The sequence below is a fragment of the Halichondria panicea genome, chromosome 13, assembly GCF_963675165.1.
Source record: "Halichondria panicea chromosome 13, odHalPani1.1, whole genome shotgun sequence".
Taxonomy (NCBI): domain Eukaryota; kingdom Metazoa; phylum Porifera; class Demospongiae; order Suberitida; family Halichondriidae; genus Halichondria; species Halichondria panicea.
This window is the reverse complement of record NC_087389.1, coordinates 5,177,051-5,188,894: the sequence shown is the minus strand read 5'-3', so window position 1 is coordinate 5,188,894 and position 11,844 is coordinate 5,177,051. Positions and strand designations below refer to the sequence as shown.

The following is an 11,844-nucleotide window of genomic DNA, read 5'->3' as shown; positions in this document are numbered from 1 at the left end:
CAGTAAGCCAGCTTCAATTTCAAAACTACAGGGACTTGTAAATAGGGAATTTCCCTGACTTTGGTCCCAACATGGAGGATAGCTGTTCCAGTTCTAGAGGCATTTTGGCCAGTATAGAGAATGTGGACGTAAACAAAGTGAGACCAAAACGACCAAGTGAGTTGGAGCAATGATCAAGAGCAGCTACACTCATGATAGCAACCTGTATACGCTTGAAACCATCCATTTTTTGAAAACATACCACACCCTCATCTTTATAGCTACTAGTACTATAGTAGATCTACTAGTATACTAGTAGCTATAAAGATGAGGGTGTGGCACTAGTAGCTAGGGTGTGTAGCAGATCAGAGCTGCTGTGTGTAGAATTATAAGAATTTAACTTCACATTGAAACGGTCCCCCAAAAACTATTTAATAACAGTTGTACCTTTAATAGTACATGTATGGCTGCCTAGCAATTATGCATTATATAGGCTATAGTAACCCCGCCCCTTGTGTGTGCAGTCGAGGATGTGAGTGGGTACGAGTGGCACAACCCTCGTCTGGAGCTGGACGAGAGGAGGAAGGTTGCCGAGCAACGGAGGGACGAACTATTACACCACTTGTACCAAGAGGGTCTTCCCACAGGTGACTAGAGTGTAGCGTATTAATTAAGGTAACACTCTAAATAAACGACAATTCGACATTTCTCTTTAATTTTTGTATGCATAGTTTTTAGTGTCGCCTTAATCGAATAAACAGGGGAGCGTTAATCATGTAACTAGGATCCATAACACGTGATATCAGATCTTCAACATTCTGTAGCTCCTTGGGAGGTATATTGTGTTTTGAATAATGATTTTGGAGTAAAATGCATTGTTTTGAGGCAGACTGGCAATGTTTCCAGTACGTGGTTGATAATCAGCTTTGATGTCATGATGATGTGTGTGCAGCTGAGGCGGAGGCGTTAGTGAGAGAGTGGCTGGTACTGCTGACAGAGAGGGACAGGTTGCTACGGGAACATCTGAACCAGGTCGGTATTGCACCACTAGACTGTACCGCTATTTATTTGTGTCTTCAATTGAATGTGAATTAAATCAATTCAAGCTTTCTTCTAGACATCCTTTCATTGTAGCTGGTATGGGATCACTTCAGTTGCAGCGTCTTGTTAGAGTTAGTGTCTTATATCAAACTTTATAGATCTACGTACCACAACATATAAACTGAAGCTGAGTATAAAATGTGAGATTTGCTCCTGGTATTACACAGGGTACTATATGCTATGCAGTCTGTACATCGTCATGAATGTGCACTCTGGCTGGCATTGGTAACCTTGACTTCATTGCCCCGACTGCGTACTGTATAAGAAGCAGCTGCAAGTTCTTTTGTGCATGTACCGTACAGTGTATAGCGAGTAATTTTCATTGGTGCAAATATTTGTATGAACTGCCCAATTAAATATTCGTACAGCTGAGGATAGTGACGTTGAACCTATTGCGGTAGAATATTTCGTACGATGCTCTACATCATGAAAAATACAAAAATAACCTGTTATACGATAATTGTTAGCTAGTACTAATTGCTAACTGTATATATAATTCACTCTTTCTAACTTTTGATCGCAGGAGAACGGATGTGACAAGTCCTCGTACGTACGAGAGTTGAAGCACCTGTTACGAGCCCACCCCTCCTTTGCCGAGAGTGAGGAAGTGGGGCTACGAGAGGCACTACTCACACTACGCACTCAAGTCACCACCTACTGTACTCGGCACAACATAACCTCCCCCATCGCAGGGTCAAAGGTGAGTATTATATCGACTAAGGACAAAGGAACGCCTTTATACGGACATATTAATTTGGGGGGAACAAATTTACAGTATAGTCATTACTATAATTATGCAGAGGTGGCCTTTATTGAGAAAGTTGTTCATACAAACTGTTCATTTGAGACCCGGCAATATGCCTTTCTTCAATTTAAAGTGTTCCACTAGTATACTCTTCTGATCTTACTACTTGGAAAAGCATTACAAAAATCTAATCAAAATTGCAAAAGCAAGTCATTACAAATTTAACAGACTGCATTACGTTGCCCCAGTGTAATTCAGTAAGGGATTTGATACATGTACAGTATAATTATACAGACTTATACACTTGTCTGCTATGCTGCTTTCATTATGCAATCATTATAATTATAATAATTATGCTTCCTCGTGCAGGTTGCCTCAATCGAAGCTGATGTTGAAGCTAATGTTGAAGCACCATCGCCATTGGAGACAGGTGATACGCCCATACAAAAACCTGTCGATCTGGATCACCAAACTGGTCAATCCCGTATTACCACTCGGCGATCTCGACACTCGACCGAGGGAGCAGCATACTGTCCCTTGGAACACCCCCGTCCCACCACCCCACATCCACCACTACCCGCTAAACCTAAGAACCTTGGAGACAAACTTACCCACCTCAGCCCTCGTAAGGAACTGATCGCAAGCCCTGATAAGAGCAGACAAGCTCCTTCTATTAAAACCCGACCAGTGGATGTGGTTGCACTTGATGACGATCTGATAGACGGTGGTGGATCTCCGGAGAAAATTCCATCAAAAACTGTTACCAAAGATGTATTTGATTTGAGAAAAACAACTATTCGTACTAATGAAAAACACGCTACTACTGACACAGGGTCACACGCTATTACTGACACAGGGTCACATTCCACACCTCCCTTGCCCCCTCCACTTCCCCCACAGCTCACAGTCACAAGGCACACAGCTACCGGCACGGGGCAGTTTGTTGGACCACAACAGGCCACACTCACTGATGGGAAGTCCCTTAAAAACGAGGTCTCACCCATTGAGGGGAAACCCCTTGATAACGATCCCACTAACGAGGCACAGGATCCGTCATTGGAACTCCCCGCGAGTGAAGAAAGAAGTTTGCTGCTGAACGAAATATCATCCCTTGGGCAGACAATTCTGAGACGCACCAATCGCAATCGATCCCCTGGAGGCACTCCCATACGAGCTAACAAGAACAGACTAACGCTCACCGGAAATACTGACATGCTACAGCGAGCACTCATTTCGAAATTTCGCAGTTTCCACTCGACTCCAATTAATAATAAGGGGGACAAAATTGACTCTATGGAAGTATCAAATGCTTGGTCGGATTTAAACGGGAGTGTTGTGTATGATGACCCAGATATAACCGCCACCTCCAACTCTCCAATCGGATTCTCCGATTGCTCGCGGCTAGATCCTAATCTGTCCTCCGCTGTGTAGCTATAGCAACACAACTATTGTAGGACTACACTGTGTGTGATATTTTATATATATATATATCTTCATAATTGTATAATTGCATTAATTATAGCATCACGGTTTGTTTGTCTTTAAATGTTCAGTCCATTCTTTATTATTAGCAGAAATGTTCAGTCCATTCTTTATTATTAGCAGCATGCAATTATAATAATCATAATTATATAGTAAAAAAAATACACGTGTATATACATAATTATTAAGAGCCAAGAGCAATACACGTTGAGAAAATCATTGTAAATCATAAACACACACACACACACATGTACAGCAATTATTAATTACTATCAATCTAAAGGGAATGTTTGTACATTATTTGGTGTTCATTGCTTAGCTATACACAACACGTTACTAGGTTACATATCGTTGGTCTCGGTGGTCCCATACTGATACTGTACGTCAGCCACACCACTTGCGCCATGTACCTCAAACACAGTAGACTTGGTTATTTTCGGTCGGTATGAATTAGTCTCCTCTGCTCGATTCAACAGTATCATCGACTCAGTCAGCACTTCCCCATTATCAGCTAGATCTCCGTACACTCCGTTGTTGCCCCTAGCATTGGTGACAGTACGAACCCTGCCTCGAGCTCGTTGTTGCATCTCTCTGTAAAGCTCTAAATTTGAGAAATGTTCGTGCAAGAACAGAACTGCACGATGGGCCAGAAACTTCTCCGTGGCATTTTTATACCTTCTTGTTTTTCGTACACAAAATAAGCAGAGATAGATGAATAGATATACCATTGGCAACCATATTAAAATGACACCGAAAATGTGGATTTCAATGGGGTCGGTGCTGCCATTATCAGAGGGAGCGGAGTAGAGATAGATTGAAATGAGGGTAATTGCTGCCATGTTGAGGAAGAGTAGAATATCGATAAAATTGTGAAGCATATTTTTGTAAGGTAGCATTATTGCAACCACGATAATCATGAAGATAATGAACAGCAGCTGACACAGGACTTGTGTGAGTAGATTGGAGGAGAAGGCAAAAATCATTAGCATTACAAGTCGAAAGAGAAAGTACATTCCAGCAAAATACTGTCGATTGGGTCGGTAACAATCACGCATCGCATCTAAGAAAGAATTTATTTTCAGACTGGGCCATAATTTTCTCAGTAAAACACACTTTTCCAGACCAGTGAGCCAATTGACGAAATCTAGACCACCTAACAGAACAAATGGCAGCACAATGACGAACATGTACACAATAATCGCTATTAGACCATACGGAAGAATATATTCCTGTTGTCCAAAGTAGTACTGCCCAGCATAGTACATCAGACGTTGAGAGGCCACGTAGGTTCCGGTTTTATCGAATATTCCAACCGTTGTCAAGGTGAGAGTGGCGGCAAGGCTCATCTTGGTGTAAGATAAATATATGAATCCAACAAAAGCGTTAATAAAATTGTGAGAGACAATTTTCTTCACTGATTCTCCAATTTTTTGACTGGTACTTGTTTCGCTATTTCCTACAAGAGTGTGTTGAGCTCGATTTCTTTCCCTTCCCAAGTTGCACCTGCCCACTAAACTTACAACCACCCAAATAACGATTATCAGTACTAGTGGGAAAATAGCGACAAGGTAGTCAAGGCTAATCACTCCTAGGGTATTAGAATAGTCTAGGCTAATCACTCCTAGGGTATTAGAATTTTCGCTAATACAAAACGGAGGCAATATCCCGGAGAAAGAATTAAGATTGAAAACACCATACGACATCCGATACACTTTCTGAAGGTAGTAAGCATATTCTTGGCTAGGAAGGCGATCGATTGTTAGCTCTAGTACACCCGAGCCGATCAGCTGGGCGTAGAGGATGAAGCCAGATAAGTATCCACTCATTAAATTGATATTAAGGAAGATTATTAGCAGGAACAGAATCAAGTAAGGCACGTAGGTCAGTGCAATGTATATTACGGCATTCTTGGCAAGATTCGTGTCGTTATTGCCATGAATACACGGGATACAATCATAGGAGTAAGAGTTCACTGCAACGGAATAACCCTTTAAACACTCACCACACAGCGTACCCGTACGATTAGCGTAAGAGCATTGCGCATCGTTGGAGAAATGTGAATTATTGAGGGTTAAAATACTCTCTGAAATGTTCTTCAGTATTAACCTACCCATATATAACGTGTCGCTTGAAAGTCCCGATACGTTTTTTATATATCCAATCCAAAAACCATTTCGAATTTTCGATGTCATATTCGCTTTATTGCAAATCAGGTTCCCTCTAAACGTGTTCAATTCTGTTCCGCCAATACATTCGCATGTATTGTCTCTGAGCATGTCATGATTGGTTTGGTTGGATGATATACTGACAATGGCGCTCCGTTCTGTGTACCCTATAGGACATTTCTCCATAACCAGTTCAATTTCTATACGCCAATCTCTATTGCCGGCAACCTCTAATTGGAGTGTAACATTCTGTCCTCCTTGTCCGGTGATACCCAAGAAACCGTCGGCAACGTACGCATACTGGGGGTCTATGGCAGCTGTGCCATTCTTAACAAGAGCCGTATAGATAGTATCAATAGTGACATCATGATTTAAATCGTCTATGGCGTTGATATCCAACTGGAACGGATAGCCAGGATAAACTTTGACGGTAGTTACGTTTGTAAATTTACGAGCAGCTGTATATATCTGCGAAGTACAGTTGCTCCCTTCGTACCTCCAGATAGATTCGTTCCAGCAGAAAATGCTCTGAGCTATTTCCGGCTGCACTTGAAAGTCTTCAGTCCAAGAACAAGGGAGGATTGTGGTCGAGTAAATTGAATTGCCTAATTTCCCGGCCGAATTGTTCTTAAACACAAACTGTGCATTCCAAGATTTAGGATCCGAAAATGGATAGTCGTACTGTATGAAACATTTCACGGATGATCGAAAATCCTCTTTACCCGTGTAGCTGTTGTAAATAGCTCCTCCAAATCGACTCGCTAAATTGTTCTCGAAATGCATGTATGCATTAGCACCAATCAACATACTCGATACGCCCAATAAAGCAATAGCACCACCATTAGAACCACTGTTCGCTGTGAAATTGGTGGTTGAGTTCTCTGCAAAACTTATTCTTGTTCCAACTAGTGCCAAAGCACTGGCATCATTGTTCAAAAACTCGATACTTCCTTGAAAAGTAGCGGGAACTTCAGAAATATATACTGCTCCAATTCCAATACTATAAGCCTTTTCTGGTTCTGTGTAGACAATCTTGTTACTGTCAAACGTACAATCAGTGATTATAATGTGTCCTTCTTGTCCTTGGTGGTAAAAATATTCGTGGTCAACGGATATTGCAGAGCCTAGCCTAGCAGAGTTCATTTTAAACATGGAATTCAAAATGTTTGCTTGAAATAACTGATTATAATGCGACTGACGCTGCAGAGTGTACACAAACGCTAGAGCACCCCCTGTGACTGCACGGTTATCAGTGAATACACAATCAATGAAAAAGATCTCGTTTCTTTCGAGAATATCCCTCTTGGCATCGTAGTGCACGGGGGAGGACACTAAAGCCCCACCCCCTGTCTCTCCACTCTGACGGTGATCGGAAAAACAGTGGTTAGCTTCGAATTTAGTGTTGGTTACGTTTATTATGTTCTGGATGGAATGATCGGCATATTGCACACACAGCCCACCACCCCAGTTGGCATTGTTACCGTGGAAAACACAGTTTTTGATCATAAAGTTATTGGCCTCAGCTTCTCCTTTGAAGTACAGGGAAAGTCCCCCACCACGACCGAGAGAGGAGTGAGTTTTGTTGTTGGGTAAAATTGAAACACCTGCTCTACTGTTTTGGCCAGATTGATCTATTGCACGATTGTAAGTGAACGTACAGTTCTCAAAAATGTACGAAGCATTTTGGAAGTTCTCAGTTTGTGTATTGTTCTCTCCACATGTATCGTCTCCCGGCTTACAATAGTTGAACTCCACAGCGAACCCTCCACCTCCAGACTCGTTTTTATCGCTCTCTCTAATTCCGTTGTTATCAAAATATGAGTAGCCGATGTAATTCTCGCCCGCCACACTGTACATGACCACACCCACTGCATTGGTACTGTTTGAGACACTCATGTGAGACATATTAACATTGCGACAATTGTAAAAGTACAGGCCAACTCGAATCGAAATCAATTGCAAAGTGCTCGATGTAAAATTTAAGCTAGTACTAGGTCTCCATGCTCCACAATAAAGAAAGCTCACTCTAGTAATGTTAATATTGGTAGAGTTAATAAATGCCAGTCCAGCACCTTCCATGCACTCTACTGTAGCGGTACCATTGTCTCCAACAAAGGCTATTTGTGAACCTTCTGTGAACATTGTAGTAGTTGCATTGTAAGCCAATTTATGTGTAGCATTAGAGCTGAGAATATAAATGGTTGAATTCTGTCGGTCAGAAAAAGCCAGTGCAAAGTTTATGTCAGCACATGGAACTTGCTCGGAATCATAGCAGGTGCTGTTGTTAGTACTGCTCGGATTGTTCGGGTCGACGTGAATAACATGATCGTAGTCGCTTAGCATGACCAAACGATACAAAGAGAAGAGGCAGAGAATGGATAGCAATGCTTTCATGATCTGCTTAACAGCTGCATGCATGCATGGAGAAACACTTATTGTTATACAAAGCCATTATAGTGCCGCCACTATAACATAGTGTCTAGAGACAGCATGCTACCCCTATACACGCACCCCACAATACTTCAACACCAACTTTATGGAAATGCTCTCATGATCTGCTTACAGCTGCATGCATGCATGGAGAAACACCAGAGGATGTTGACTAGCTGTGTGTCTGTTTGTCTGGCTGGACCAACTAATTAGCTAGACTAGTAAGACTACTATATTAATATAATAGTAATTTTTGTGGGGTAAAAAATTCGTTTAACTCGAAAACAGTGATTTTCGGTGAGTAGAAATTTCGTTTAGTTTTGTTGCCTGCACTGCATTCATACGTTTCAGTAAGCCACGCCTACGTTAAAATTTTGTGGAGGTCAGCTTGCCCACGAAAATAACGAATTTTTTACACCATGAAAATTAGCCGCTATACAGTATATATAGGGTAGTTCAGCAGTGCTGGCTGTTATGCATGCATGTATCTAGCCTCGACCCCAGGCCGATCCGTCTCCAATTGAACGCTAGGTCGCCTCCTCGGCCTGGTATTGATTGTATCTGGGCGTGTATCTGGGCATGAGCTGTGGTTGCTCAGGTATTCGCTCAAAACGAGCGAATACCTGAGCAAGGTGGAGCGAATAGAAACACTAATAGTGTATGTAAGCATACTTACGTCGTTAAATCACAAAGAACTCGGTGTCATAGGTCTATTCTTTGCAAGTTTAGAGATATAGGCTTAGCTAGAGTGTGGCTTGTCTTGTAAGAACGAGCATCACTCTTTTGAAAGAACAGACCTAGGTTCTCAAGTTTCTGCTATCAGTTGGCTACCTTTGATTGACTACACAATTTAACAAGCGCTTGATTATACCATTGATTGCCAGATACACTTGGTAGAGTCTATCCTCAGACTCTGGCCATCGATCTCTTGTATACTATGCTCAGGGGTGTCCACAAGTGGCTGGGCCCGGGATGTATTGTCAAGGTGAGCGATATAAATCAATAATACCCTTTTATCATTGGAAATTGTACACTATAGCCTATAGCCCAATCTTTGGTATCTGGATCAAGATATGACATTACGGCACTGGCACTGGTGTTGTGTTAGCCTCCTTCACCGGCCTTCAAGGAAGTGCGGCGTGGGATCGAGGCTAGTTTAATTTGTGTGGACCATCACTGTGAGTTACAAAATGATAGTGGAATGATGAAATTAAGTTCATACTAATTTGTATACAGGAGCAAAATGGAACCTTTCCCCTCCAACCCCCGTCGTACTCCTCCTAGCTGATGGGTGCAAACTCATTGAAAGAGGATGCCCCAGTGCCACTCGTGTCCTTCCCAAGGGGCCGATCTTATAGAACTACTACCTGCACTAAAACTACTGACGTGGAATGGCTCTTTCAACACTTCTGGTTGCTATCCTGACCTGTGACGTCAGGATTCTACTGTCTCTTGATGCACTGTGAACACACAATCTTTGTTATGCCACCTGAAGGCTTAGCAGGCATATCCAACGCAGTACTTTCTGGAAGCTCTTGTTTGAGATCTTCGCTTCTAAATATTTGCATTTATTTTGGACGCAGTACTGCTGTGCAGTACACTCTACAGATAACAGTATTAATTTTTAGTGTCATTATATCACTGTATTTTTAGCCAACTGTGATGAACTGAAGATTTTACAGTACATAGCATTCCTCTTAATACTTACCAGTTTCCGGTCACGCCCAGATACAATCAATACCAGGCCAAGGAGGTGACCAAGCGGCGTTCAATTGGAGACGGATCGGCCTGGGGTCGAGGCTAGCATGTATCAGTTGCACGGTATATATAACTGCCTGGCTGGCAAGAATCTAGTAAGCACTGTAAGCACTGATAAAACGCCGGGATCGGGTTGGTTAATGGAAACTTTATAGTCGAAGTAACCAGATTACTTCAGTCTGAAATTTACATAGAAAATCATTGTCCATTGCTGTGCCAGCTCAGCAAAAAGGTGGTGCACGTGATTGTGTCTAACCTCTTCTGGGGAAATACATAATTGTTATATATAGTGCAGCCACTAACATACGTAGTGTCTTCACAATCAAGTGAGTCCCAAACATCATCATTAGAGACAGTATTCTTGAGGCCAGTCTCTCTATAGTAATGGGAGTACCCCAGAGAAGCCACCACACTGCACCCCATTGTACTAACTTTGAAAATGCGGGACACATGACTTTGAATTTTGGGAAACTCACGAAATTGAACAATGATTATAGTATACAGGCAAACGTATAGGAGAAAGCTTGTGTTGCAATTTGTTTAAGGTTGACCCAACATTTTGCATAACTTGAACGCTTGTACTGATATCTAGTATGATTCTACCTCCATGCACATGCATCTGTTATGACCGTAAGAAGCAGGGGCAGAGCCCCCCCTGGTTTTCAGACTAATAATTATGTAGATTATTTCATTTATAACCATGAAGATTTTATGAACCTTTCACCTGTTTTTAAAATCTCTGAGAACATTAAAAATGCGCCTCTGGCGAGGCGGGCGAAAATCCCCCTCCTGGACCCCGCCACTTTTCCCAGTGACATTTATATTTTCTGCCCCCCCCCCATCTTCTTACGACCCACAGCAATAACACAGTCCATGCTTAATACCTTATCAATAAAACACTTCAACTCAGCACTAGAATCTACATAATTTCTGCATAAATTGGCTTCATATCTTGTATTAAAGACTTTATAGACAAGCAGCTCAGCTAGCAGTCAGCAATAAATGCAACAAAACTACTAACCTTATATCAGATGTATCTGTATAGTAGAGGCATAGATAGTGCAGAGGGTTGTTACAGTCCTTTTAGCAATATTCTGTGTAACTTGGCTGTAACCACATTAAGGATAATTATGATTATGAATATTATTATGCCTCGGTGCGCATGCGCATGCGAGTGGAGGAAGGGAAGCGCTGAAGCGGCGCTAGTGAAATAGGCTGTGGGGGTCCCAAAATCGATAGCGTTTTAGGGCCTGGGGGGGAGCCCACGCCTATGACAACAAGTCGATGGTAGTGTGTTGTGTAGACTGCACTGCATGCTATACATACAGGGCCCTAGGAAGATTTTTAGGTAGGGGGGCAGAAAAAGAAATGGACCCTCTCCTTGCGACACAGGGGGTGGGTACGGGAGGGGGAACTTTCCCCTCCCATCTCGTCGGAGGCGAACTTTTTACATAATCTGCATGTGAGCTATAGCAAAATAGTTTATTTAACGTGTGTTAGTGGAAGCAAAGTCACGAGCAACTGCTTCAAAGTCAAGCGAATCAGTTATAGCGACTTGTGTATATAAAGTAAGAATAGACGCTGGGCGAGCTTCGTAAGAAATAAGTTTGCCTACCTTCTTCATCGTGAGCAGGCTGAGGTATACTGAAGAGAAAAAAGAATGAATATATACTCCTTGTGCCATAGTGAGCTCTAGCTATATAAATTTCAGCTGCATGTGGATCAACTTACATTAGTTACTGTACAGTGTTGTTGCAACAAACCACATGCATTTAACTAGATTAAAAGGCACTAAAATATCAGGACTGTGATCTGCTGACTCTGCAGAGAAGCCCCACCCCATTTTACTGTCTGCAAACAGGGGGGCAGTTGCCCCCCAGCCCCCCTGGTTCTTACAGCCCTGCAGTACATTATAGTACAGCTGCTCAAGGATCAATGAAAGGTTGGAGAGCCATTGAAATTGTAAGGATTTAAGCTCCATGGATGGTGAGTTTAATATTATATAGATCTGAGCAAAACTAAATAAATAAATCAGGTGTGTCGGAAAGCGCATATTTATGCATGTCGCTGTGCAGCTACTGATAGTAATTATGAGGTATAATATTCTACGCTAGTAGTGTTCATAGCACTTTAGTCATAGACTATAGTTATTTTTGTGTATTAATTAAGTGATCCTATAATCCA

General features: G+C 42.0%; 2 protein-coding genes across 2 annotated transcripts; one reads left to right on the top strand and one right to left on the bottom strand.

Annotated features, from left to right (window-relative positions):
• Nucleotides 1-12: 12 nt before the first annotated feature.
• On the top strand, nt 13-3,409 carry LOC135346901 (uncharacterized). The gene is made up of 5 exons (XM_064544681.1): nt 13-156; nt 504-626; nt 932-1,011; nt 1,604-1,780; nt 2,195-3,409. Exons 1-5 carry the CDS (start codon nt 72-74, stop codon nt 3,254-3,256), a joined length of 1,527 nt encoding a protein of 508 aa, XP_064400751.1. The 5' UTR covers nt 13-71; the 3' UTR covers nt 3,257-3,409.
• A 99-nt stretch (nt 3,410-3,508) lies between these two features.
• On the bottom strand, nt 3,509-10,788 carry LOC135346883 (uncharacterized). Its single transcript, XM_064544659.1, has 2 exons — nt 10,682-10,788; nt 3,509-7,880 (listed from the first exon to the last, which is right to left on the bottom strand). Exon 2 carries the CDS (start codon nt 7,864-7,866, stop codon nt 3,649-3,651), a length of 4,218 nt encoding a protein of 1,405 aa, XP_064400729.1. The 5' UTR covers nt 7,867-7,880; nt 10,682-10,788; the 3' UTR covers nt 3,509-3,648.
• Between the last annotated feature and the right edge of the window lie 1,056 nt (nt 10,789-11,844).

Bases quoted from the DNA above. Each gene is read 5' to 3' on its own strand.
- LOC135346901 (XM_064544681.1), top strand. From the start codon at position 72: ATGGAGGATAGCTGTTCCAGTTCTAGAGGCATTTTGGCCAGTATAGAG. The intron at 1,012-1,603 runs GTCGGTATTGCA...TTTTGATCGCAG, and splicing joins TACGGGAACATCTGAACCAG to GAGAACGGATGTGACAAGTC. The intron at 1,781-2,194 runs GTGAGTATTATA...TTCCTCGTGCAG, and splicing joins CCCCCATCGCAGGGTCAAAG to GTTGCCTCAATCGAAGCTGA.
- LOC135346883 (XM_064544659.1), bottom strand. From the start codon at position 7,866: ATGAAAGCATTGCTATCCATTCTCTGCCTCTTCTCTTTGTATCGTTTG.